The sequence below is a fragment of the Phyllopteryx taeniolatus genome, chromosome 13 (assembly GCF_024500385.1).
Source record: "Phyllopteryx taeniolatus isolate TA_2022b chromosome 13, UOR_Ptae_1.2, whole genome shotgun sequence".
Lineage (NCBI taxonomy): Eukaryota > Metazoa > Chordata > Actinopteri > Syngnathiformes > Syngnathidae > Phyllopteryx > Phyllopteryx taeniolatus.
This window is the reverse complement of record NC_084514.1, coordinates 14778776-14805620: the sequence shown is the minus strand read 5'-3', so window position 1 is coordinate 14805620 and position 26845 is coordinate 14778776. Positions and strand designations below refer to the sequence as shown.

At 41.3% G+C, this 26845-nt stretch overlaps 1 protein-coding gene across 6 annotated transcripts in view; it reads right to left on the bottom strand.

Moving 5' to 3' along the window:
* The window catches only part of col12a1a (collagen, type XII, alpha 1a), a 54692-nt gene extending 29073 nt beyond the window's left edge, over window positions 1–25619 (bottom strand). For 2 of the 6 annotated variants that reach the window (XM_061794656.1, XM_061794657.1), the window contains exons 1-31: window positions 25280–25617; window positions 23919–24023; window positions 20776–20892; window positions 20524–20667; window positions 19814–19867; window positions 18654–18917; window positions 18405–18569; window positions 18058–18231; window positions 17609–17899; window positions 16907–17509; window positions 16187–16465; window positions 15695–15970; window positions 15328–15600; window positions 11907–12176; window positions 10983–11249; window positions 9375–9567; window positions 9154–9278; window positions 7869–8018; window positions 7665–7784; window positions 7394–7558; window positions 7177–7323; window positions 6228–6367; window positions 5135–5264; window positions 3100–3245; window positions 2683–2812; window positions 2417–2553; window positions 1752–1881; window positions 1494–1633; window positions 1247–1379; window positions 1058–1078; window positions 214–353 (exon numbers count right to left, since the gene is read on the bottom strand). In XM_061794656.1, coding sequence (XP_061650640.1) covers window positions 214–353; window positions 1058–1078; window positions 1247–1379; window positions 1494–1633; window positions 1752–1881; window positions 2417–2553; window positions 2683–2812; window positions 3100–3245; window positions 5135–5264; window positions 6228–6367; window positions 7177–7323; window positions 7394–7558; window positions 7665–7784; window positions 7869–8018; window positions 9154–9278; window positions 9375–9567; window positions 10983–11249; window positions 11907–12176; window positions 15328–15600; window positions 15695–15970; window positions 16187–16465; window positions 16907–17509; window positions 17609–17899; window positions 18058–18231; window positions 18405–18569; window positions 18654–18917; window positions 19814–19867; window positions 20524–20667; window positions 20776–20892; window positions 23919–23988 — 5394 coding nt within the window. In that variant the 5' untranslated portion in view covers window positions 23989–24023; window positions 25280–25617. Of the gene's footprint in view, window positions 1–213; window positions 354–1057; window positions 1079–1246; window positions 1380–1493; window positions 1634–1751; window positions 1882–2416; window positions 2554–2682; window positions 2813–3099; window positions 3246–5134; window positions 5265–6227; window positions 6368–7176; window positions 7324–7393; window positions 7559–7664; window positions 7785–7868; window positions 8019–9153; window positions 9279–9374; window positions 9568–10982; window positions 11250–11906; window positions 12177–15327; window positions 15601–15694; window positions 15971–16186; window positions 16466–16906; window positions 17510–17608; window positions 17900–18057; window positions 18232–18404; window positions 18570–18653; window positions 18918–19813; window positions 19868–20523; window positions 20668–20775; window positions 20893–23918; window positions 24024–25279 lie in introns of all 6 variants that reach the window. The other 4 variants (XM_061794661.1, XM_061794658.1, XM_061794660.1 and 1 more) reach the window with 4 other exon arrangements.
* Between the last annotated feature and the right edge of the window lie 1226 nt (window positions 25620–26845).

Genomic DNA, 26845 nt, shown 5'->3' with positions numbered 1-26845 from the left:
GGTTTTCATTCTTATTCTTTGGCACAGTTATTATAAATAGCACATTTCCAAACAAATGTAAAACTTCACCCTTGCTCATTTACTAGTCCACTGGCAGAGCAAGTAATCCTAAATGATCAAAACATTTGTGTTGATTTCTGCTTCTGTTTTATGTGTATCATAAATGGGTATGGCCACAACACCTTCATTAGCGGTGCTCAGTGTTTGACTTACAGTCTGGGTCCTGCCTCCAGAAGTGGGAACATAGGTGATCCTGTAGTTCTGGACGCGGCCTGGAGCTGGATTCCACCTGGCGTTCAGGGTTGTGATTGTTTCATTGAACACGACCAGTTCTGTAGGAGGGGCAAGAGGGGCTGGAACGCACATACATGACAATTACAACCGTGTCAGTATGGTAGCGTATTTCATCAGGTAAAAATTGTTGCTTCATCATTTCCTTAAAAATGCTTTTAAAGATGCTGTCCTTGATATTCCAGCCATTGACTCTGATAGCTTACGTCAATGAATCCAAATCTATTTATCATCAAATTACAAGATAACCAATACATTGGAATGTGCATGCTTCATATGGTACGAATATCAAGGTGGGAAAAAAATACTCATCCAAGGGATGGTATCTTTTCTGGTGCAGGGATGCAGTCTTTGGATTAACTGATGGACCAGTGAGTGCAATGGAGGGATGGATGAAAAGATGGAATGATTAATAAATGAAGGATGGATGGATGATGGAATGGATTTCGAAAACGGGGAATTCTCAATCCTGTGTGGCATGACATGCACATTTGAACTCTGTCCTCAGCCATTTAACATGACTTTAGTTAGATCATTCTCAAAAAGAGTGTTTGGGATAAGCGGCAGGGTGACAAGCACACCGACAGAGATGAAAGATGGGTAGCACTTCAGGTCTCGCTTGATAATGATGATGATGATGATGATGATGATGATGATGATGATGTTTGACCAATGAACAACAGTGCAGATTGGCCAAAATAATAAAATCATGCTTTCATCACTTTAAAAGGAAAATCATAATTTTCCTTCTGACACATTTACTTACACGGGCCACTTCTCCTGGGCACTACAAGGGCAAAAAAATAGAAAGGTATAATCGGCGCACCCTTCACCAAACATAGCACTTAGAATATTCACCATTGGCAAAGTCTTTACCCAAGGTTCCACATGGACATACTGTCATGCAACTGGGCATTAAATGCACGTTAATTTGTCATCATTGCAGTCGTCTTACATGTCCTCTCAGTGCCAAGCAGGTCTTCGCTCTCAGACTCATCTGGATAGATGGCGGTGACTGACACATCATACGGAGTGTCCGGCTCCAAGTTCTCCAGGACGTGGGTCGTCTCATCATTGTTCAGAATGGCCTGAAGAGCAAAACAGAGCATGTAAAACGGTTCTTTAAAAGGTAATTGGGAAAAAATAAGACAAGAAATGAAAGATAGCTTCCAGTTGCTTCTAAGAAATGTGGACAGACGTACATATTGGAAGTTGCTGTCTCCCCTCTTGTTCCAGCCAATGCGATAGAGAGCCACATCCGGAGCTCCATGCTCCCAGGTGGCTCTGAAGCTGGTCTGTGTAATCTCTGAGAATTGGAGGTTCATTGGGGCAGGAACCACATCTGCAAGATGGAAGATTGGAAGTTAATGTGACTTTTCACCAACAATTGATCAAGAACTACTGTATGCTCTTTGTCATTTGTCATTGTGGTGTTAGTTGTGTTGCATCTTCATTCTTACCAGTGACTCCTTCACCCAACATGGTCTGGCCAGGACCCTCATCATAGATTGGAGTAACAGCCAGGGTATATTCGGTCTGTGACATAAGGTCGTCTAGTAGTGTACTGGTCCGTGATCCGCTCACTTCCAGCTGTAAAATTATTTTTGCATAATATTATTCCAAACTGAAGTTGTAAACTGATTTAAGATTTTTTTCTTTTTTTTTTTTTTGCCAAGTCTTGCATAACTTTCCAGTTCAACAGACTTTATTTAGAAGCCAAATCAGACAAAATGACATTTTTATGTGTCTGTGTTTTGAGTGGCATGCTGTCACAGAGTTGGGAGGAATCCCATGATCCATATAGCCAAAATTTTGCTATTTTCTGGCCAGACCACTTTTTCCCCTACTCACTACATTTTTCATATTCACGCTGACAGGCCTCGAGACACTTCCACATATGTTTCCAGAACAAGAATTCTCCCAGAAAGGAAAAGCAGTCTCTCCATTCAACAGGGCCATTACCCACCTTTGACTCTTGTAAAACCATATTGTCTTAACCTTTTCATTAGACTCAAACACATTGAAAAGTTCATACAGCCAGATGGCAATTGAGACATCAGTCATCATCCAGTTTTCAATTCTATTATTAGATCCACACTGAAAGAAATAGTTAAATCAAACTCACCTCCTTTGCTTCTCCATCCTCAGGCTTGTAGGTGATGAGGTACTTGCGGACAGGACCGGGAGCAGCATCCCAAATGAGCCTCATGGTGCTATGAGTGATATCCTGGACCCTTAGTTCACCCACAGGTGGCAGGGGCACTGACCAAGTCACCAGTCACAAAGAAAAGCTAGTCAGACATAAATGTTGTCTGTACGATGCGCCCACTCGACACTTTTAAGATGATGCAAGGTCAGAAATAATATAATCTGAATTCAGTCAGTACGCACAGGTGACTCCTTGTTGTGTCAGTGGCTGACTGGCTGACTCCCCATGCATGGCAAAGAGGGAGAGCGAGTAGGCTGTGTTGGGGAATAATTTGACCAGCTGGACATCAGTTGTATCGCTACCCACCCTGATCTGTGGAAAACAACACAGGGTTGGAAGTAAAAGACACCTGTGGGGTACATTTGGTTTTAATTGCTGTTTTGAGCAACCTTTACAACAGTCTGATACGCAATTGGTTAAATGAGCTCATTCATGATCATACACACCCTTTTGTAACAATGCTACAATGCTATTTGCCTTTTTCCTTGGTAGCTGTGTAAAAATACGACTTCACTGTTTTACACCTGTTTTAGTCAAAGACTGCTCATGAGTATTAAGCGGTGCACTTGTATGCACTTCGCATTCGCAGGCACTTTTACCTCCTGCTCGACTGTAGGCTCCGTGGCATTAATGGCGCTGTAGAGCAGCATGTAGCCTGTAGCACCTGGTACCGGCTCCCATCTCACCCTCATTGTGGTCATCTGCTCATCAAAGATGTCCATCCTTCTCACACCAGGCAGGGCCACTGGGGAGTAAAAAGTGAAGAACGATATACTAACATTATAATTACAAATTCTCATAGACAGAGCCTTTTTTTCCCCGATGTCTCTACATTGTATTTCATTGGTAACAACAAATCTTTTCAACAGCCTGCCAGTGAAACTTCAATTAACTACTTAAAAAATAAGAAGTCAAAATGAGAATCAAACCACATTGCAAGTATGCACAGTCAATTGTCTGTAGAAGATTTGGTGTTGTCATTTTGCAGCCAAATGATTACTGAAACCTAAATAGTTTCCAATAAATTATATTATTATAATTTATTATATCCATTTTTTAAAAAGTGCATACCGTAACTCTATATTGGGAACGGCGTGCCAATAAAATAAACACATTAAACCAATTACTCCTCCCTATCTTCGCTTTGGGCCAATTGAAAGCTCTGATGCGCGTATGGTTGTGACGTAGCACATAAATCTGACAGCCCTGCATGTGTAAGCAGTTCAAGCTTTCTCACACTATTTTCTCCTGTAGAGTTGTACAGGGCGGCACGGTGACGGACTGGTTAGCACATCTGCCTCACAATTCTGAGGAACGGGGTTCAAATCCCGGCCCCGCCTGTGTGGAGTTTGCATGTTCTCCCCGTGCCTGCGTGGGTTTTCTCCGGGCACTCCGGTTTCCTCCCACATCCCAAAAACATGCGCGCTAGGTTGATTGAAGACTCTAAATTGCCCTTAGGTGTGAATGTGTGCGCGAATGGTTGTTTGTTTATATGTACCCTGCGATTGGCTGGCGACCGGTTCAGGGTGTACCCCGCCTCTTGCCCGAAGATGGCTGAGATAGGCTCCAGCACGCCCACAACGCTTGTGAGGATAAAGCGGTAAGGAAAATGGATGGATGGATGGAGTTGTACAGGTGAGGCAAGGCGAGCCAATAGTTTCCCACATGCTGAAAACCCCCTGTCTTTGCCACGAATAAACACTATGTCATTGGCAATGTTCAGTGCGATTGACACAGTAAGTGCCTGCCACTGGGCTCCTTTCTTGTTATAAGGAACGCAATGTGAAAAACATTCCGCCTATGCTATCTGTTTCTTTGCAGCAATTAAACTTGCTAATTGTTTTTTGAAAAATAGTCGCGACAAGCGATTGGGGTCTGTCGCTGAATTTAGTCACCAAATTGCTAAGTTGACAACACTGATGGATAAATATTGAATTTAATTCAAATTAATTAGGGTAAGTTCCTTAAAGAGTATGAGGGGGTCCTTGGAAACGTTTCTCCCATTTAAGGGGTCTTTGTACGCAAACATTTTGAGAACCCTGGCGTTAGTATGTTTGATTAAGGCAGCACACTAGCCTAGTGGTTAGCATGTCTGCCTCGCAGTCCTGACATTCTGAGTTTAAATCTCGGGTCCATCCTTCCTGTGTGGCGTTTGCATGTTCTCCCTGTGCTGTTTTTTGTTTTTTTTTCCCCCAGGTACTCCGGCTTTCACCCACATTCCGAAAACAGGCATTCATGATTAACTGAAGACTCTAAATTGGCCATAGGTGTAAATATGCGTGAGAATGGTGAATGGAGTTGAAGGGGTACAGAAAATGGACGGATGTTTGATTCATGGAGACGACACAGTCACAATCACAGTCAAAGACAGCAATTAACTTATATAATAAGTGAGTAAGTGAAATGTTTTTATTGTTTTAATGAAAAGGCTGAAAGGCCATAGTGACTACTTAAACAGACTACTTAAAATTGGCTGATCTGGGTGGCAAAGTGTGTTTGCTCTTTTTTGTTTCACACAATATGGCCAACGCTATGGTGATCAAAGTCTCGTGACCACTGGACACTTTGACCATAAATGGATGCTGAAGTCTCTTTAATCAAACAGTACATGCCGAGTAGTAAACCAAAACTTACATGTGGTCTCGACGCCCTTCAGTGGCTCGCTGACCTCTTCTCCCACCACAGAGTAGACGTTAACCAGGTACTCAGTCAGAGGGCTGAGCTGCTGGAGTACCACTGTGTTCTGAGTACCGTCCACAAGCACCTAATAACAGAGAGAAAACTTAGGGTACGCATTTTTATGGTCTTTGGCACACATCTATATTTTACACATGGGCATACATGCTGATTATGTATTATTAATGTAGATCTCTACTATTATTTGAAGGCTAGCGGTTGTCCATGTGCACGAGGGGAGTAACACGAGCAGAAACTCGACACTCAGTGACCACAACATTGCGTACAATCAGACTCATTACACGTGAATGATGAGGATTTACAAAATATTAATGTTCAGTTTTGATTGACACCGTCAGATAACTATTAATGTAACAATATGTGTATTTTTTATTTTCTTGTAGTTTCCAGTGGTATATAAAATATGCATACCATTGAATAAGGTGATGGAAATATTGATGTTTCAAACTGCAAACAATAGGAAACAAATAATTGAATAACACTGAGTCCATGTCGATAAAAAAAAAAAAAAAAGCAATAGTATTGTTTTTTTTTTTCCATTACAACATATTTGAAGAATGAATTTGGACCTTATTCGATTGTGCAGGTAGGTATACCTTATGCTGGTTATAGATGAAAGGTTATTTTACCTTATCATATTTGTGTAATCAGTTCATTTTAAAAAACGAGCACGTTATGTCAATATACTTCTATGATGATAATAATAATTCTATTTTCCCAGTGCTGCTGTTGTTCATGAGGTCATTGTATGTTTTCTATTCCAAACGAAGACCTGTGTGTTCATGTTTCCTGGCCCCGTGTCAGATCATGTTATTGGACACCCATTCAGCAGCAGGCCAGTACAAACAGGAGGTTGGAAATTAAAGTTTTAGCAATCCCATTAGACTCTGAAACAGTGGATCATTACATATAGTATTTTAGGCCCAAATTCTCTTAATACCTCTACTCTCGGGAGCTACAATTAACGTTTATGTGCTCTGAGAATGAAATACTGGAAGCATTTTTGGTGGTCTAAGAGTTTTACAGTTACCTGTTGTGGGATGCCTGATTCCGACACATATTCCACACGGAATTCTTCCACTGGGTCCTCAGGGGCAATCCATGTGGCTCGGAAAGTACTGTGAGTCACCTCAGATGTTACCAGATTAGTCGGCGCATCAGGCGCACCTCCTTCAGCAGACGGAAAGTGCAAGATAAACCATCAAGGTCAGCATTATATGCGTACAAAAGTATGTTGGGTTGTTTCGGACGTGCGTTACCACCTGCAAATCCTCATCAACTGGAAAGTCGCAACCTCCACGGACCAAAGCCGATTCTCAACTCTTTAATTTGATGAAGTTGAATGCAATTTTCATCATTACAGGGAGGCAGACACATATTTGTGAATGAATAAAAAGATGTATTTGCAGTTATTTCTAAGGGTTTGACCCATTTTCTGCTTGTACTTTGCACTTAATAGTAAGCCAAATACAGTATTTTGACAAATGTTTGCCATTACACAATTTACAGGAACTGAGAATGGAAAAATAAATGCAATTATTTCTCCATTTGCAGCAGCTTCCACTCTTTCTACAAGATTTTGGAGTATGTGTGTGGGAATTCTGTTCCACTCATCCAGAAGAGCATTTGAGGTCAGAGATCGCTGATGTTGGCTGAGACGTCCGAGCTCACAATCTCTGTGTTTTATGGCGTTGAAGTCAAGGCACATAAGGTCCATACTAAACTCATTCAAGCAAGACTTTATGAAGGCTGCTTTGTGCACTGGGGCAGAATCGTATTGGAAAAGATAACACTTACACTTAGTAGTTAGCAGCATAGTATGTCCCAGAATGCCTTGGAATCAGTTAAGGTAATGGAGAATAACGGGGGTAAATCTACACTTTTAAACAACTTCATCATAATGCAGCATACATTTTAAAAAGCAGCAACTGAATTATTTTCAAAATGGTATTTGATGATGGTCAAAAGGTAATACACACCTGGTCCCTTTACACTGTTACAAAGGTTGTCAGTTATCCTGTCCACAATGTCCAGCAGGAAGGAGAAGTCGGCCACATTGTACATGTGAATGTCATCCGGATCTGTAGCAATGGACCTCAGCTCATTCTCATCAGCATTCTTTACGCCTGAAATGGAATGTAGAAGTGAGCTACTGTCATCATCGCAATGTCAGCTGTCATTGACAAATATACTTACCGATGGCATAGAGTTCAATGCCCTCTTCACGCAGTCTCTGAGAGTTGACATTGACATCATCCTGGGACTTGCCATCAGTGATCAACACACCAATTTTGCGAGCGTTGGGTCGCATGCCAACATTTTCTTTGAAATTGTTCTGGAGCAAGTAGTTCAAAGCCAGACCTGTAGGATGCAAGACTCTGATGTTTTCTATCAATATACTGTATTTCGTCAGTCTTTTTTTTTTTTTTTTTTTTTTAACGTATCTTCAAAACATAAACTTAAGTACCAGTCAAGGTGTTTCCGCCCTTGTAAGGAAGGTTAGAGATCGCGTCCAAGAGGGATTCCCTGGTTGGGTGCGCATTCAAATGCCATTCAGTCTTCGGATCTCCACTGTACTGAGCAAGACCTAAATAACACACAAACTTTCATTTGACAAACACGCACAACAAAATGTTTTTATGAAAATATTTACTCTTCCGTATAGACTCACCAATTTGGACTCTTTTGGGGCTGATGTCAAAGACTCCAACCATGCGAGCGATGAAAGAACGAATTGTCTTAAAGTTGAGACGTCCGATACTCCAGGAGCCATCGACAAGTAGCACAATGTCCGCCTGTGCACTTGTCTTACACGTCACATCTGACAGGGCAAAGAGTTCAGTGTCTTCATTGGATGACATTTGACATGAGATGCAATCGCTGCATGACCACATCATTTATCAAAATGTAAATGTAGAAGAATGATCGTGTTGTTTAAAGATGTGGAAGTGGTAAAGAAAAGAAGGAAATGAGAGAATATGAATAAAACTCATCCAAACATAACCCAAAAAATGCAAACATCTCCACAAGAAGGCAGTAAAGTGTCTAATATTTCTTTCATCCTTCTCTGAGGATTTTTTTCCAGGCACCATTTATTTTGCAGGTGTCATAATTATTGTCCTCTCGTCTTGTTGCATGTCGGGGCAGTGTCTCTGTTGGCTGCGGTTTTTCGCATCTGTGTGTTCATCCCAGGGGCAAATCAGGAGAATAAAGCCAGAATAAGCCCATGACATATTAAAAGCTGGAGGAACTCCCATCCCCTCCTTAGCAGCCAGGTAACGTTCAAATGTTGTTTTCCAACTGCACGCTGAAATCCTCAGCACCTAAAAGGAGCCTGCAGATGTGCAACTGGCACAGGCAAGTGTTGCACTAACTGCTACTGTCTGCAACTGAACACAGGTTACATATTTGATTTACAGCCAAGTCAACCCCCCCCCCCCCCCCAAAAAAAAAGAAAAAAAACATTTAAAATGTTAAAAATCCAAACGTCACAACGAACAAGCAGGTATCAAAGAAATAGCAATAAGATACAAGTGGGAAACACTTCTTAACTGTTTCAGGCGCAAAAAGAAAAGGACTAATATATGACAGGATCGATGTATTTTTAGCTGCTCAGATATTTTCGCATGGACAGATCTTCATCTGTTTCCTTATTAGGGATGGCCCACTCAAGCAGACATTCCAGGCTCCTACGTAGCACGACAATTTTTCTTAACTTTACTCTTATTTGTGCGTTGCTCTCTGACTCCGAAGCTTAATAAAACATTTTGAAACTGAAATAAATTCAACATGTACGGATCAAGTCTGTACTTGGACTGGAAATAGAAGGTGGAATCCCAACGTGACACACTGCAGTCAGTGGGAATGTCTTGATTGATGTGGCACTACTGTGGATGCAAATCAATTGGTTTTTATTTCACTACAATGTCGTGTAGTGGAACATGAGGTAAAGTTACCTTCTAGTTCAAAAGGAGGTGGCTCAGGTCCACTTGTGAGTGTGGTTTTCTCCTGTCCAGCCAATGGCATACTTTCTCCTCCCTCAAACACGCCAAACACATTCACTGTGTATTTGGTATCAGCTCTAGAAATACAAAGAAATCAACATTTTATAATGTCAGTACTACACAAGACAAATATAAAATATATAAAACTACACTACAGGATAAAGTAGATCTACCTTAACTCCTCCAGTACCACGGTGTTGTCATAGGGGCCAACTATAAACTCTCCCAGGTCAATATCATCCCCTGCAGGGTGGAAAGTGACTTTGTACCCCTTCACCTCACCCGGCGCAGGATCCCATGTTACGCGGAAACTGGTCTTTGTCGGCTCTGAAGTCTGGAGATTCCTGGGAGCTTTATAGGGGGTCACTGGAAGGGGGGGGGGGGGGAAACACAAATATTTATTGTATTCTATTTTGACTCTTGCTCTGTGAATGGGGCTTTGTATATAAATTTAACTTACAGACTTAGCATGCACCTAATTTTATGTAAATTGCCCCCCTCAAGATTGAAAGTTACGATGAGTAATAAATCTTCGATAGACAATCATAAGTGAAAATAGTGAAGTTGAATACATTTGCATCGGCCTGTTTTGTTAAAAATCCATAGCTGTCATGCTTTGTTGCACAAGGAAGCCCGTCCGCCACGAAAGAAAATTTGCTTAAAGATTCATTTCTGCCGCCACGCTGGACGACTGGTTAGAGCGTCTGCCTCACAGTTCCGAGGACCGGGGTTCAATCCCCGGCCCCGCCTGTGTGGAGTTTGCATGTTCTTCCCGTGCCTGCGTGGGTTTTCTCCGGGCACTCCGGTTTCTCCCACATCCCAAAAACATGCATGCAGGTTAATTGAAGACTCTAAATTGCCCGTAGGTGTGAATGTGAGTACAAATGGTTGTTTGTTTAAATGTGCCCTGTGATTGGCTGGCAACCAGTACAGGGTGTGCCCCGCCTCCTGCCCGATGATAGCCGGGATAGGCTCCAGCACGCCCGCGACCCTTGCGAGGATAAGCGGCTCAGAAAATGGATGGATGGATGGATTAATTTCTGCCTTTTACACTGCCTAGTCAGCTCATCCTTTTTTTATATTGCATCACTCATGGCTCTTAGACCTTTGAAATATAGTTTGTGAAGATGATATAACCATGTTCAGTAGCTTTTGTTAACTATTAAAGCCTTTTTCTCTTGTCTTGCGCAGATTTTGATGAGCACTTCCGGCGGCAGCAACATGTCCGCACCATGAGAAGAGAAAAAAAATGTCTCTTCGTTTGTGTTTTTCAATGTATTTTTTGTGTTTACATTTCTTTGGTGAAAATCAATTCACATCTTTAAAGGTCCCATATTTTGGTTATTTAGACCTCCATAGAGTGACTCTCTAACATGGACTTAGTATAAAAGTGTCAATTTCATTTCAAAAAACACCTTGGTTTTGTCATACGAGTGTCCATAAAAGGCCTCTCTGACAGCTACTTCTGTTTGACCCACTTTTGTATCTGCTTTGTCTATATTTGGCAAAGACTATTATTTATTATACCATCATTCATGCGTGGACGATTTTAATTCATATTTCACGTTTACTGAGGCACCACAATATAACATCCCAAATACTAGAAAAAGTTGGTTTAGTAAAATATGGCACCTTTAACAAATAAAACAACATATTGTGACAGGTTGTGTTTGTGTTTGAATTACGAGTGTCCACTGCATATGTTAATGTTTGATTTAAAATGATGTGATAAATAGGCAGAAAGAACCTTGGTGCTATGATAAAGTGATAAACCCACTTACATGTTGTTCCCGCGCCTTGTCTTGCGTTTCCCTCTCCGGAACGGTATACTGGCACAACAATGATGTCATAAGTGGTGAGAGGAGTTAGGCGTCTCAGCACGGTGGTGGTATTGCCACCGGGCACCTTGGCCGCCAGCTGGCGCCCTCCAGACTGTGGTTTATAAGTAACACGGTAGTTGACCACATTTCCAGGTGCCGGCTGCCATGTCACCTTCATGCTCTTCTCCGTCTCCTCGGAGACAGCGATCACTCTGCCAGCAGCCGAGACTGCAAGTAAGAAAAACCAAAAACATTTGCGGTTAAAAGAGGAAAAAAGATGAATGGACAAATGCCCCTTTGGAAACAAGCATCATGGCTGTCATGACGGTAAGAACTTAACGTAAGCAAATCAAAGTCTTTCATCTGGCTATCCACTGTTACCACATTAGTGAGAATAACATTCCTATATTATTTGAAATTTCCAGAATATACATTAAGCAGGCCTAATATGATTGCTTATGCTTTGCTTGTTGCCTATAAAATGAATGTTTTCACAGGACCTTAATTGAATGGAAAAACGCAGCTCGTGCAAGTTTGTCGGACGTGTTTACTCAAGTGACACCAATCAGAGCATAAGCAGGATGCTGATGAAAAATGTTGCAAAGTCCTCAAAAAGAGTTTGGAGATATACATTTAAAAATCAACTGTGGTGAAAATTGGTAACTTTGCCAATTTTCCAGCCAGCGTATAGAAAAAGCCAATCGTGCTTTTTACATTACATTTACTTATTGTCATTCTTTCTAACCAAGGAGAAACTCATAACGCTTGATAATCAAGGAACAAAGTACATACAACAAAATGATAGAAACAAAAGGTGGACTACAGGATAAAGTGGAAGTGGGGTAAAAGAAAGGGGAGTAAATTCAAGCAAAATGATCTACTTACTATCGGTGGTTTCCTCTCCAACCAAGGGCTGACCTTCGCCATGACCATAAACAGCATACACAGACACCTGATAACGTGTCTCTGGGGTGAGACCATCCAGAATAGTGGATGTGAGTTCTCCTGGAATTGCCTTTTCTCCGGACTCCTCAGTGAACAAAGACTGCCAGGTGATCCGGTACTGACGGACTTTACCCGGGGCCGGAACCCAAGACACAACAAAAGTGGTGTCTGTGGGGTCTTTGGTCACCAGGTCTCTGGGTGAACCAAGTTCTGTGGATAAATTCAGAGATAGATTAATGAATCAGTACGAGTAGAATACGGTAGCTGGATATATTTTTAGCTGTGTTTGTTGCTTTATTCCCTTTAATGGAGCGCTAGGGTAGAAAATAGCCACTAAGGGGAATTTTACAGTGTCAAAATTGAACCCAGACAATAAACCATCATCACTCATCTGTCTTCCCTTTAACCCTGCAGGATCTGTCCTACACCATGACCTTTCCTTTTATAATCAAAGACGGTTGGAAAAATCTGCTAAACTAATCACAAATTGCATAGCTTCTGCACCTCTCCTTGCAGCACTTGAATTTTCCATTGCAAAAAGGGAACACGATCCACAATTCTACAATTGCAGATGTTGCACTACCTCATGTCCTCTCTCTTTTTACAGCTTGGGGAGTTTGTTGGTGGTGTTTCATGAGCAGCAGCCAGAGGCTGAGAGTCGTGAGCCCATGTTGAGACTCACCATTCCCGCCCGGCTGAAACATTGAGAAGCCAGAACAACCATGTGCCCTGTCACAAATGTTTAAATGCCTTCATCCCTTCGTGCTGGTGCTTAATGACAGAGCAGTTGAGCTGGGTGCCCTCTGTTAATCACATTTATAAAAAAAAAAAAAACATGGAGAAAGAATGTGAGATGAGAATCCCAGAAGAAGTAGCCACTGTGTCTAATTTATTACTCCTTCTTAGCATCCCATCCATCCATTACTGAGGACCTGGAAAGAGATCTGAAAAGAAATAACAGCAGAAGATGTTCCAGCCAAGCAGAGTGATCTGCACCTTGAGAGTAGACTTCAGAGATGAGGACTTCCAGAGTTTGGAAGAGCATGAAAATAGTCAAGACTCCACATACTACAGCCAGACTATCACAACAACTGAATTGCCAAATGTACAGCAAAAGATAAACTTTAATGACGGTTTGTGAACCGTGGGCGAAGGAAAGGAACACGGGGTGATGACTTTTGCAGACAGTGGCCCACTTTTCAACATTTGCACAAAAGTGAAGGGGCCACTCCAAAATGTAAAGCATGCATGCATGCATGAAACACATGGTTCACAGATTTAGCATAAACTAAATCTGACTTTTTCCACTCTGAAAAGCTTAACCTGCAAGCCAACTATCATAAATCAAATCATGGGCATTCCCAGAAGCACCCAAAGCAAGATCAATTCACGTAAAAGCCTCACCCACATTCATAAAGCCTAAAAATCATCCAAAAAAAAAAGCTTTCCCTGTGGGACATGTGCTGACATCACCTTTACATCTACAACCATCCATCCCTCCATCTTCTTTACTACTTATCCTCACAATGATGCTTAAAGCTCACAATCAAAACAAAGAAACAGCGTACACAAAAATGCACCAGCCCTATTATGGACTAATATTTACCCTTATTATTTTAAATGCCATTAGGCAACTGAGGTGTGGACTAATCGCAGGCACCAAGTTCTGACTCGTCGAGTCTTCCCACTTTCTCGAAGTTGAAAGCCCCACCTAAGCTCTGCATTTCACCCCTAATTTGAAACTGAAAAACAAATATGTGAGTTTCCAAGCAAGACCCTCAATTTAATGTTGACAAACATCTGCTGCCCAGCAGTGCCACAGACAGAGCCTTCCATTACCGATCATAATGGATATGCATGTAGATAAAAATATAATATACTGTAAATATATTCATATAAATTATTGAAAATAGTATTTAATATATATATACAACCAGTTCAGGGTGTACCCCATCTCCTGCCCGAAGATAGCTGGGATAGGCTCCAGCATGGCTCAATCTTCCAAGACACCCTGAAGCATTTTCTAAATGCAGCACTCGTTACTATTCATCTTCTCTCCCAGGACCTCGGAAGTCCTTTGCCCCACCCTTGAGACAGCTACTGGTTTCCCAATGTTCCCGTTGGTAATAGCTTCCACTATGGACAGAACTGTTTCTTCATGAGTAAATAATCGTGTTTTTTCATAATGGCACGCTTCATCAAACCATTTTCTGTTGCACCTGGCAAGTGTGCCGCCCTCTTACACCGTTCAGTGTAACAATTCTGTCTACCCCGTGGCTTCTGTGTTGGCTACCACAGAATGGGCTTAGCCATAAGGGCTTGCTTTGTGTAACCCACCTACACGGACTTCACAGGGAGGGTCAGTCAAAGCAAGTGACCCCTGAAGACAATGAGATCAGTGTTTAGAGCATGCTGAGATCATGACAGCTTAATAGAGACGCCTAAACAAAGTGCTTTGTCATCAGGCGTTTTCCTACGGGGGTGAGCAGCGAGTGACGGCACACATTTGACTTGTTGAAGTTAACTCTATAATACCTTCATTTTGGTCACGGGGCACAATACGGGGAAGGGAATTTTGTTGAGATGACATTCCACACAAAATGAAACCCCACCACACCTAAAGGCATCCGGGCAACAATGTAATAGTTGTGTCAAGCAATATGGAATTTTTACATTGTTGATAAAATTGTTAGCAAAGGAATGGCAAGCACCTACTGTGTTTACATGTCATCAATAGCTGAAGACTGAGACAGTTGTACACCGTGCCGTATATTATATATATATATATATATATATATTATGCTAGTCCTTCGTTGAATGTGTTGAGTGAACGTGAACCTCAGGGATTGATCATTAAATGAATCAGGAAGCACTTGAATGAGTTTGTGAAAAAGAACTGAATGTTTCGGTGAACGAATCTTTTGAACGAAAATTAAAATGAAGGCGATATTTTGTTTTCACATTTTTAGCTGTAAATGTTGTGTTGTGGTCTGTAAATGTACTAAAGGAACAAAAAAAATGATGCATAATCATGTACAGTCACAACAAGGGAACTGGAAATAAGCTTTCCTAAGTAAGAATTTTTGGGGGTCTTTTTTTCAATTGTTCTGTATTAGCACGTGCTTTCACGTTGACAAAAAAAGTAAACCTCATGAAAATCGGTTGAGAAATGAGCAAGTTATTGCTTCTTTTCAATGTACATCCATTGCCTTTGATGGGAACGTTAGTCCATTACTAGAGTGGTGGAAGGACCAACCACACATGCAAATGCTGCTACGGACTCTGGCAACCCATACTATCCAACTGATGGCACCAGTTTTTATATTTAAATTGAGACTGATAATATGAGATTCTTCCTTACCTTCTAATGTTGTTCCTGTACCCAGAAGAGGATCACCCAAAGCAGAAGTATAGCGCGCGCTGACAAACAGCTCATATTCAGTATCTGGCTGGAGGTTCTCAAGCAAAGCCTCGGTTGTATCTCCCCTGATGGTGACCTCCCTCCTCTCACCTGCCTCAGCAGGTTTAAAGGCAATGATGTATTGGAGGACATTTCCTGGAGCAGCCTCCCATGTTAGTCTCATGGTACTGATGGTTTCATTGAACACCCGAAGGTTACGCGGAGAACCAATTACTGAGGGCAAATAAAATTGAAACAGCCTATCATTCCGAACTGATATACTGTATCGTTATAAACTGTCAATATTATGCTTTTGTTCTTGACTCACCTTCTTTGGTTGTACCATCCACTTGCATCTCATCCCCCATGCCTGTGATGTACTCAGCAGACACAGACACACGGTAGGTGGTGATGGGGAAAAGCTCCTGTAGTACAATGGTAGTCTCATCTCCAATGGTTTGTGCTTCCAATATTTCCCCAGCACCACTCAATGGGACATAAGACAGGTGATATCTGAGAACGGATCCTGGGGCAGCTTTCCAAGATACCCTGAAACTGTTGGTAGTCTCCTCTGTAACTTGTAGCCTCCGTACTCTCCCTTTCTCTGGAAAGGTAAGATACATACATATTAACGTGTTCAATCATAAAATGTATTAAACAAGTGAGCAGATGAGCTTAAAGTCCCACTGAACAGAAAATATTTACATTTGGATCCAGAGTGGAATAGAAATGAGTGATGTGTCCTGATTAGATCAGCTGGACTGCTTGGGAATTATAAATTTAACAGACCTTCTAAATGAAGATAAATACTGTATTTTACCTTCAAGTGTGGTTTCTTCACCAGTCAAAGGAAAACTGTCTCCTTTTTCATATTGCGCAAAGACGTTGACCTCATATGTAGTGAGGGGGGAAAGATGTGGCAGAACAGCTGTGGTGGTATCACTGGGAACTGCCAGAGTAATATAGTCCCCGGTGACATCGTCAGCCTTACGGAAACGCACCAGGTAAGACAAAACGTAGGTAACAGGTGCAGTCCAGGTAGTGCGGAAGCTGCGAGAGGTAATCTCAGAGAATTCCAAGTTTTCGGGTGGAAGTAGACCTAACAAACAAAATAACAACATACTGAGTGGGCTAAGTCATGTGAATTTTGAAATACTGTAGCACCATGATCCTGTGGCACTCTAGGTATGAGGATTAGTAGGCCTCTATTAATTTACTTTACTTATTCTACCGTGGAATTTAATTATTTTAGTAATTATTCTCAATATAAGGCATAGGAACGGACAGTGATTTCTTCTTGTAAGAATGTTCGGCTTCAAAGGTTGAAAATATAAAGCAACCAAGCGTGGCTGCATCCTGTAATTTTTGTTGAAGTTGTAAAGCTGCAAGTTTCATAGTATTGTATAGATGTACTGTATTCCCGATAAACTGGAAAATTAAAAGTCAAATACTTTGTGGATCAACATGAGAGCAAATAATTACATAGCCTGAAATCTTTGCTTGTAATCGGTAGGTTAAGAAAATTTGTCTTGGTACTTACTCTTCTTTTTTATCTTGAGCAGCTCCTGTTCAATCCTCAAACAGATGGACTGGGTAAGCTCCTTGGAAATCCTCTGAAAGGCATCAAAGTCCTCCACCTCATAGACATGAGTATCTGACGGCTGATTCGCGATGGCCTCCAGCTCTGACCTCACTGCATCTTTCACACCAACGGCGAAGATCTCCACATCATTATTTCTCAGGTTGGTTGCTGCATCCTTAAAAGAGTCTGATGACTTTCCATCTGTGATCAGAACCATGACACGGGGGACATTTTCCCTTGCACCACGTGTTGTGATAAAGATCTTGTCCTTGACGTAGGCCATGGCCTTGCCAGTGTTGGTGGAGCCTCCGCGGTAAGGGAAAGTGCGCACAGCTTTAACGACCGCATTAATGTCATGATGGGTGTTGAGGGCAAACTCAGTGTGTGGATCTCGACTGTACTGGACCAAGCTAAGCTGGACCTTGCCCCGGCCAATGTCAAAGGAATTGACGAGTACCTCCAAGAAGGCACGGACTTTGGCAAAATTTTGTAATCCAATACTGTACGAGCCGTCCACAAGTAGAACCACGTCAGCCTGCACATCTACTCCCAGAGAACATTCTACAATGACAGCATTCACAATTGTGTTAACGATGTTGTCTCGCCACAAAGTAACAAATGACAAGGATGACTATAAATCACACAAATACATTTCCTCACCTGTTGTCACCTTAATAGGCTGTGTCCTCTCCATAGCCATAATGGGTTCACTGGGTGTCAGGCCCTTGAGGGCATACAGACTTATCTCGTACTCAGTCTCAGGAGAGAGGTCACGAACATTGATGGACGTCTGTGTAGCGCCAATGTACAACTCTTGACGATTCATGCCAGGCAACATGGGAAGAAGCACGAGCTTATATCCTGAGATATCTCCCCTTGAGGCATCCCACGTGAGCCTCATTGACTTTGAACTAATTTCGGTCACCTGCAAGTTGGATGCTGGCTCCACCACTGATGAAAGACATCATACCAGACAAAAATAATTCAGCAACTTGGAGACTGCTACTGTATAGCTTTCCAGATTGTATTGTAAACATTCTCCAGCTATGAACAATAATGTGAAGAATTGAAAATGCGACTGCATTTTATAAGCATAATGTTAGACCTACTTTCTTCACCGCTGACGAGAACACTGAGCTGCTCATCAACACCAGAGCACACTTCTGTGATGATCTTTCTCTGGACATCTTGGATCATATCAAAATTGGGCACATTGTACACATGTTTGCCATATGGAGTGGAAGCCATTTCTCTAAGTTCGTCATCATCTGCACCTTTGATACCTGAGATGGAAAGTGAGAAGTAACATAGTCAGAGATTCCTCTCGTTATAGTGTAGCATTTATGACAGGCATCTTACGATGAATCATTAGTGGAAAGTCAAGAGGTTTCCAAGAACAGGCCGATAGGACACATGGGAGAGCAAAATAAAAAACATCCCTTGGTGAAAAACATACCTAGGACAAATATTTCCACTCCAATGTTCCTAAGTCTTCTAGCATGCTCCTCCACTGGATCTTGGGATTTTCCATCAGTAATGATCATGGCTATCTTTGGAAAAACTTTCCTGGATCCAGCTTCCTCCGTAAAGATGTTTTGCAGCAAATATTCAATGGCATCACCTAAAGACAGACGTATAAGGACATTTAACATAGTTGTCGTACTTCATTCGTATTTGAAATATACTAGACTGATGAGCTCCTCACCTGTCATGGTATTTCCTCCTTTGTATGGCAGCGAGTTGATGGCTTGGATCAAGTCTCCTCTCCTGGTGTAACGTGTGAGAGGGAATTCTGTGCGAGTGTCTGTACTGTATTGTACCACAGCCACTCTGGTTTTGTCCTCGCCAATGTCAAAGGCTCCAGCCAGGCCAGCGATGAAATGACGGACATGCTTGAAGTTCTCTCTGCCCACGCTCCATGAGCCGTCCACCAGAAACACCAAATCTGCGATTGCACTGACCGAGCACTCTGCAGTAACAAAGAGCAGAAATGGGTCAGAAATAGGAGTTTTATAACGTCACATTGCAGAATTGGACTGGCCTAACCAGGGGCTTGATGAGTTTAAAAATATTTGACAATCACACCAAAGGAAATACGCAAATATGCCAAAGACTGGGTTTGGTATAGTCTTCCCACCCTGAAGGAGCCCTGTGGACTAAATGTTTACCAAAAGTCCCAGCTGCAATAGTCACTTTCATACCCTTTAAAATTATGCACGGCTGTGTGTCGTAAATTGTATTTTCTATGACAATAATGTTTACCTGTTAACATTTTTGATGCTTTTGTGGGGGGACTTCAATTTCAATTGGTCTAATGCATTCTAAATGTGTTCCTCTTTTTCCATCTCAAATTCTCTGAACAATTGTTGAAAATGATGTGTGTGAAAGACAGTAAGTGCTTAGCCATGAACAAGGACAAAGTGAAATCTGCAAGTCATTAACAGAAGGATCAACAGGTGGGGGGGATGTTAAAGATGTTTAAATCCCTATGACGTACTTTGTCAGATGGCGTTTGTTTCTATGGGGTACAAAGAACGTGTCATTGCTGGGTCACCCTCCCCTTCCTGTTCTCTTCCCCCTCCGTGACGCACAAAAGAAACCTTGTATCCTGACATGAAGCCTCCTTTTCCTTTTTTTTTCTAAATATGGAGACTGCTTTTAATTAAAGGAATCAATGCTTGGCTTCCCAGTCACTGTCAGAAATGTTGTGCACTCACTAGTGACAAGCCAGCAAAATGTAAAATGATCAAAATGTTCCAGTGGGTAAATGTACTACGGTGGCTGTCATGACAAAATATTTTGGAAAAAAGAGAGAAGATGGAGAAGCGCCTAAATGTTTTAGTTGGCACTAGAAAAAACACTCACTGATTGCATCTGACGGTGGCCTCCTAACACGTCCACTGGAGTTACTGGACTGGACTGAAAGACAAGAACACTTGGACAGTTAGCAGCGCACATTCTCGCCCAGGACCTACTGCATTATTTTCTCAGCAGGAGAAGGCAAGAAAATCAACACATCATAAAAAGAAGCCAACAGAATCAGAACCAGCTGCTTACAAACGCATACTGTATGTAGGTGCATGAACATTAAGCATGAACAGTAGCGGATTGAAATATTAACGAAGACATCATTCGCATTCTAACTTGTGGATATAGCATATTTCTGGAGAATGGCTTGAATGACACAATACAATCAATCATCTCTGGAGGTCTTCAGATTGCTTCATTAGGCCCATCTTCACAGTCTAATGTGTGAGTTCATCAACTTCTGCATATGCAAAGGAAACAATGCTCACTTTTCATTTAAACTTTCAGAGGTATTATGTTGCACATTGTTTATTAATGTGAATTGTGTATACAGTAATTTGTATCAATGTCAATCAAAACTGAGCATTGTTTTCGATGCAGATATCCAGCTGACTGTTAGCAGTACAGCTTTTGTATTGGATTTCATTAGACCTCCTGTAGATGTACGTAATGAAGTTGCACTTAAATTTTCTGGCAACAAAAAGATACAAAAAAAAAAAAAAAAAAAACGTAAAACTTTCAATTTTCCAATTTTTCAATTCACTTACTTGTGAGTTGACCAAAGATGGGAATACTCTCCTCAGATCCATAATAGGAGTTAATGGACACTGAGTAGTCCAAATCAGGGGTCAGGTTAGTGATTGACGTGGTCGTAGTATAAGCATTAAGGGCAAAGTCTCTTGTCGGCTCATCTGGATAAGAAATAAAGCATTAACTGGGATGTTAGCTTGCAGCGTGTATGTGTGTAAATAAGGTGTGCGTGTATTGTCAGTTTAAATTTCGATGCAGTCCTTACTAACCTGCCTCTGAAACAATTTGTATTCTGAAGCCATCTATCCTTGTCGAGGGCCTTACCCAAGACATTTCTACTGTGTTCTCATTTAGAATTTGAAAGTTCAAGTCCGAGGGTGGATCCACTGGAAACACAAATGAAGCAGTATTAAACACAATAAATATATAAGCTATGTATGCTAAAGGTTGTATTTTTGATCAAATGTAAGACGGCATTCTAGTTAAGCATTCACATTGATCCCAACGACAAACACTTCAAAGTTGAAGCGGGCCTGTTTCGTTGTTGGGGAACAGACACAAAGCATTGATGTCCATGTGTCACGCAACAAGTAAAGAACATGTGACAACACTAGAAACAGTGTGAGAAGCCATTTTGGAGTAAAAATGGCATTTGTTTGAGTCGCCCAACCGCGGAGGCCAACAACTCAAGCACTGGCATACATAACATGTGCACGATTCAAACATAACCACAGTGCAAACATGAACGTGAACCATCCAAATAACATGCTGAGTGCAGTCATCACAACGCATGCAACGACCACTTAAACCACAAAGTTGATCCCAGCGTGACAAAAACACACGTTAACTCAAATTACTGATTATACAATGGAATTGAAGATGCCATATTGAAGTCTTGACACAATTGAACACAATATGTTTTATATACATACAGTATATAAACATATTCCATGTTGTTTATTTGGTTCAAGAGGCCTTAGAAGAGCCAGTGGCATACATCCATTGCAAACCTTTAAAAAAAGCATACACAATTTGTCACATGAGACTCTTGTGTACTTTTTCAACTGACAGCATCAACGTTTTCTACATGTACCATATATATATATATATATGTCTATATCAAAAAATGTAAAAAAAAAAAAACATACATTCGGACAAGAAGACGTTTTTCGGATCACAGCGTCATGCATCATGTACATGTGAAAGTTGTTCAGCTCAACAACTTTGATGGGGTTGCTTCTCCATGTACAGTTGGGACCACACAGACAGATGACAAATACCGTATATTTTAGAATGATATTCTCTCCTACAGGTGCCACCCTAAAAGCCTACAATGTAGATCAATGTTAAAAGGCAGAAGTGTGTGAAAATCTGCATGCGTACAAGTCCTCTAAAAAGTGCTTCGTCTTTAATTTGTCCTTCATGTTAGCTGTGTTATCATCTTAATGAACTAAAGCATTGGCATATTTTATCAGTCATTAAAGACATCCATCTTCCAGTATGGTGGTGAGTGAGAAAATTTATTATCATTCAATGAGTTAGTGTGACTTTCGTTGATATCTTCAGCGAATAAAAAAAAAAAAAAAAAAAAAAAAGGAAGGACTTAATGGGGAGCATGCAGACAATTTTCGGAATCAGGAAAGAGCTCCTACGTGAGGCTGCTCGGTAGCTGTTAATAACAGGTTTTCATGAATATCATTGTAAAATACACTTTTGGGGAAGGAAGTCATGGTTTGGGAGCACACTGAATGCAAAGGCAGATGACGAACAGGAGCCCATCACATAGGTAAAAAACTGGGATTGGAGGATCACCAACCTGGCTTTTAAACTCAAGGAGCCCCGGTGGAGCGTGTCCCCACTCATTTCTCCACGATTGCACTGCTCCAACAGTGGTATGAAGGTGTGAATATACGTGTGTGTTCAGGAAATGGCTCAATGGAAATTGTTTAGGGAAGTCCTCACTGGCAACTCGCCTAAAACCTTTGTTGATGTAGTTTCTTTTCTTGGAGTTTAAATAGACTTGAAGACTAAAGGTGGTCTCTGGTATGTTTTTAGGATCTTGTGGCTGTTGGTGTTATGTCCCATCAGCTCCTAATAAAGGACACCCGCTCTGTGTCTGGCTACTGTTCTCTGAGTAACCTCAGTCTCCAGGCAGCCAGCCACCCTGGCTTGCGCTACCGCCAGAAGGGGAGACCAAGAAACGGGGGGAAAGAACACAGACCCTCCCGAAGAGGCAGGGAAAAATGCCAAAGTCATTCTGCAACATGTGCTGACATTAAACATTACTGCATATTCACTTTCCATACATTCTGCAAGTCAGCGTTTTCACAAACGGCCGCAAAGAAGGGCCAGAAAGGTTCTTTGTGTGTCTTAGTGCCGTCTGAGGATTCATTTGCTATTCTCCTATTTCATCTTTCCATTCCTCCACCGGAGATATGTGAGAAGAGAGCTTAGACTCCACTTACACTGCCAGAAAGCTTTATAAGGGAGGAAAAAAATGTTTCCATACCATATTTGACATGATTTTCGATTACAATTTTGCATCTTAAGTCACTTTTCATTTTCCACTTTTGCAACCTATTACGAATGACCTTGTGCGCACAGCAAAATACCATTCATATAATCTAACCTTTGTGCGTAGCATAAATGTCACATCTGATTTCGATAAGCGATGCCGCTAAATAAATTCAAGTAAAATAGTGAGGGTAGTGGAATAATTGATCTGTGCTTTGAAAAATGTTTTTTTTTTTTTTTTTGCACTAATATGATTGATGTTTTGTATATCATACACATTTGTTTGCATGGTCAGAAAAAAAATGATGACTTAAACCCACTGAGAATTACTGATTTAACACTATTTTACAATTGTCTCATCACACTTTCCATTGTCCTGTTAGTTGGAATTTTGCAAATGTCACCATGGAAAATAGCAAAGACCTAATAAGATATTTAATGGTGAAACTAAGCAATAAAATTACATTTGATGGCGTCTTAGTGTTTACCCTGCTGTTTTAAGACATTTAATTAGAAGTTGGAAATGGAAAACAATTATGTGTTGTTGATATGCTACTATTTGCCAAATTGTAAAATGTGTTAAGAAGAGTTGAAAACCATTTGAGTTGCAGCCTAAATGGGATCCATTATTGAGTCCTGGCATTTAAATCTGACAGAATACACCAGAAATGCAAGTATGACAATGGGTCACACAGTCAGGCATATACATTGAACAACAACAACTTTATTGACTTCATCATTACACATTGTCATTAGTCAGTTACAGTCAAATATAGGGATATGCCCTAGGACACAAACAACAGGCTATAACTGGGGAAAGAATAGAGGGCGGAGCAAAAGAGACAGAAAGGGAGAAAGTGTGTCTCATCGGAGTGATTGACGGGTGTGTTTAGTTTACCTTGAGCATCGATGGAGGATATCAGAGCTGCAAATAAGGCAGCTATGGCCAGAGACAGCCCTGTCTTCATGTTTGGACCTCAGGGGTCAGCAGGGCATCAGTGGTCTGAATAAGAGCCAGGCATTCATGGTTAGTCAAGGCAACGGCGCCCCGTGTGGCGGAAGTATATACTGCAGGTCATGGCTACACAGTATTTCATTAGTCGCCTTTAACCTGAAACCTTCCAAATACAAGCAGTTCGGGCCAGTCAGCTGCAGCTCATAATCACATAGGTTGCAGCCAATTTAAAATATATAAGAGTTTGACCATTTCATCCTTAAGGCATGTACATACTATGAGATATATCATTTATTTATGAAAAACTATTTTTACTTATTGACCACTTAAACCACACTTTAAAAAAAACAAACAAAAAAAAAAAATCCATCCATTTTCTATAGCCTCCCACTTGTCTTTATTCGGGTCACGGGTGAGCTGGAGCCTATCCCAGATGATTTTGGATGACTAGACTGGTTGCCAGCCAAAATTAGACAAACAATCATTTACACTCACTAGTCACACCTACGGGCAATTCATGGTTTTCAATCACCCTAATATGTGCAGGAAGCCAGAGTAACGGGAGGGAAACAACACACACACACACACCAAGACCAGAGTCAAGATTCTAACACAGAACCTCAGAAGTGTGATGCAAAGCTGTCAACCACTAGAGCCTCATGCTGCCCAACACTTACAGGTTTTGTCTTTTATCCTGTAGATTTTAATCGGAAATTACAGAGGCTTTTTGAGCAGCCTTGACTAGACAGTGGTAACATTTTATGAATTCATTAAAATTGTAAAAAAAATAAATAACAAAATACAAATAAAAACTGAATTATTTTTTTTTGGGGGGGGGGGGGGGGGGGGAATATGACACTGAATAGTACTGTATATAAAATGAACATGCAGGCTCCATAAGGCTGCCACAAAAACAGAACAGCTGTGCACACTGGGGCTCAAATCAATAGCGTTTACTCTTCTTCCTCAAAAGATACAACTGAGTTAAGTTCGAAAAGTTCCACCTATGCCACATAGATAGATAGATAGATAGATAGATAGATAGATAGATAGATAGATAGATAGATAGATAGATAGATAGATAGATAGATAGATAGATAGATAGATAGATAGATAGATAGATAGATAGATAGATAGATAGATAGATCGATCGATTTTTGTAAGAATGGTTAAAAAAAAGCTTTCAAAATGATTTGAAAAGGACAAAAACAATGAAAAAGACAACAAAACTGTCAAGAGTCTCTCGGTCAATGAATGAATGAAGTGTCAAGTAAGCCATTAAAGTATGAAGTTGGACGGCTCACCTAATGCAGAAGCCAAAAGATGGAACGATGAGAATCGGGAAGAGCCTTTTGCGTGCAGCCTCCTTGTGTGCACCTTCTCTCTTGTCAGCAGATGTCCAAGGAGGAAAAGCTTCCTTCCAAGTGGGAAGATTCTTTCCACCGCCGGCTCCTTAATAGGGGGGCAGTTCCCAACTCTCAATTTACCATCATTTTGCTCTCTGACGCTTTTCCCCGCCTGTTAGCTGATGTATGTCCCCCAGCTGGGACCGCGCGGTTCCTTGGAAATTACATTTTTCCCTTCGAATTCCATCGGTCTGGCGGTTTAATGAGTTTCCAGCGCCAACGTGACCTCACAGCAGTTTGGCCAGACGACACTGCGGGGGTTGTGCGAGCTAAGAAATACAATTTATTTGGAGATGTGTCAAGTGATGAGTCAAAATGTTTGCTCTGGGGAAATAAACCGACAGGCTCTTGGGTGATTCATCGCCAAAACCTAAGAAGCTCAGAATGCTTTTAGCCATGAATACCAATGAGATCAAATGACGAGTGTTTAGTTCATTGAGCGTTGTTCATGGGAATTTAGACATTGGTGAAAATGTCAGTTCAGTTTAAAAAGTTCAAGGACTTTCAAGACGTGTTGTTCCCTCATGGTTGTCCCTAAATTGTTCACTGGTGCCCTCTAGAGCTCAAAACTGAAAACTGCACCTCAATGCAAGTCATTGTTGGAGGAAAGCTTACCTTAAAAAAGCAACAGCGCCTTTCTGAAAGAAAAAAAAACTCAACACAGAATCCTCATTATTGGCCCACTATGTTAAAACAAACAAGAAATGTGTCGCCAGTAGTTGGTGTCACTCTAATATTATATATAAATATTTTTTTAAAGTACTTCAACATGTCGATCGTGAACCGTCAGCATCATCAAGGCCTTTTCTCTTGGCCTAAACGGAAAGCACTGACCTCCGTGTACAAGCTACATTAGAATATTTGTGAAATTGTATTCATTTTTTTCCCAACAGTCTATTCTCTTTTCATAGCATTTGTCTGGGCTACACTGCTTCCAGTTATGGATGGTATATTTTTTTTGTCCAATCGGATTTCAGCCTCTGTGTGTTGCCATGTCAATCTAATCTGCACACGGCCTTCAGAATCAGTCGTGCTTGCCAATGTAACTTAAACTATTTTAGCAATGGGTGAATTTCTTTAACGAATCAGATTTCAAATTTGTCCTCACAAACCCAGCGAGCTGGCCCTCAGTGACATCAGCATATTTCCATCCTCTGATTGGTTGCAAAACTTATGACAGCCAACTTCGACAAGTAAAACATGTGTGTAGCGACCTGCTCACATGAATATATTTAATAATCAGCATCTCTGTTACGTATGTATTTTATTTCTATTTATTTGTTTATTTTGATTTGGAGCTGGCGGCACGGTGGCCGACTGGTTAGAGCGTCAGCCTCACAGTTCTGAGGACCCGGGTTCAATCCCTGGCCCCGCCTGTGTGGAGTTTGCATGGTCTCCCCGTGCCTGCGTGGGTTTTCTCCGGGCACTCCGGTTTCCTCCCACATCCCAAAAACATGCATGAAT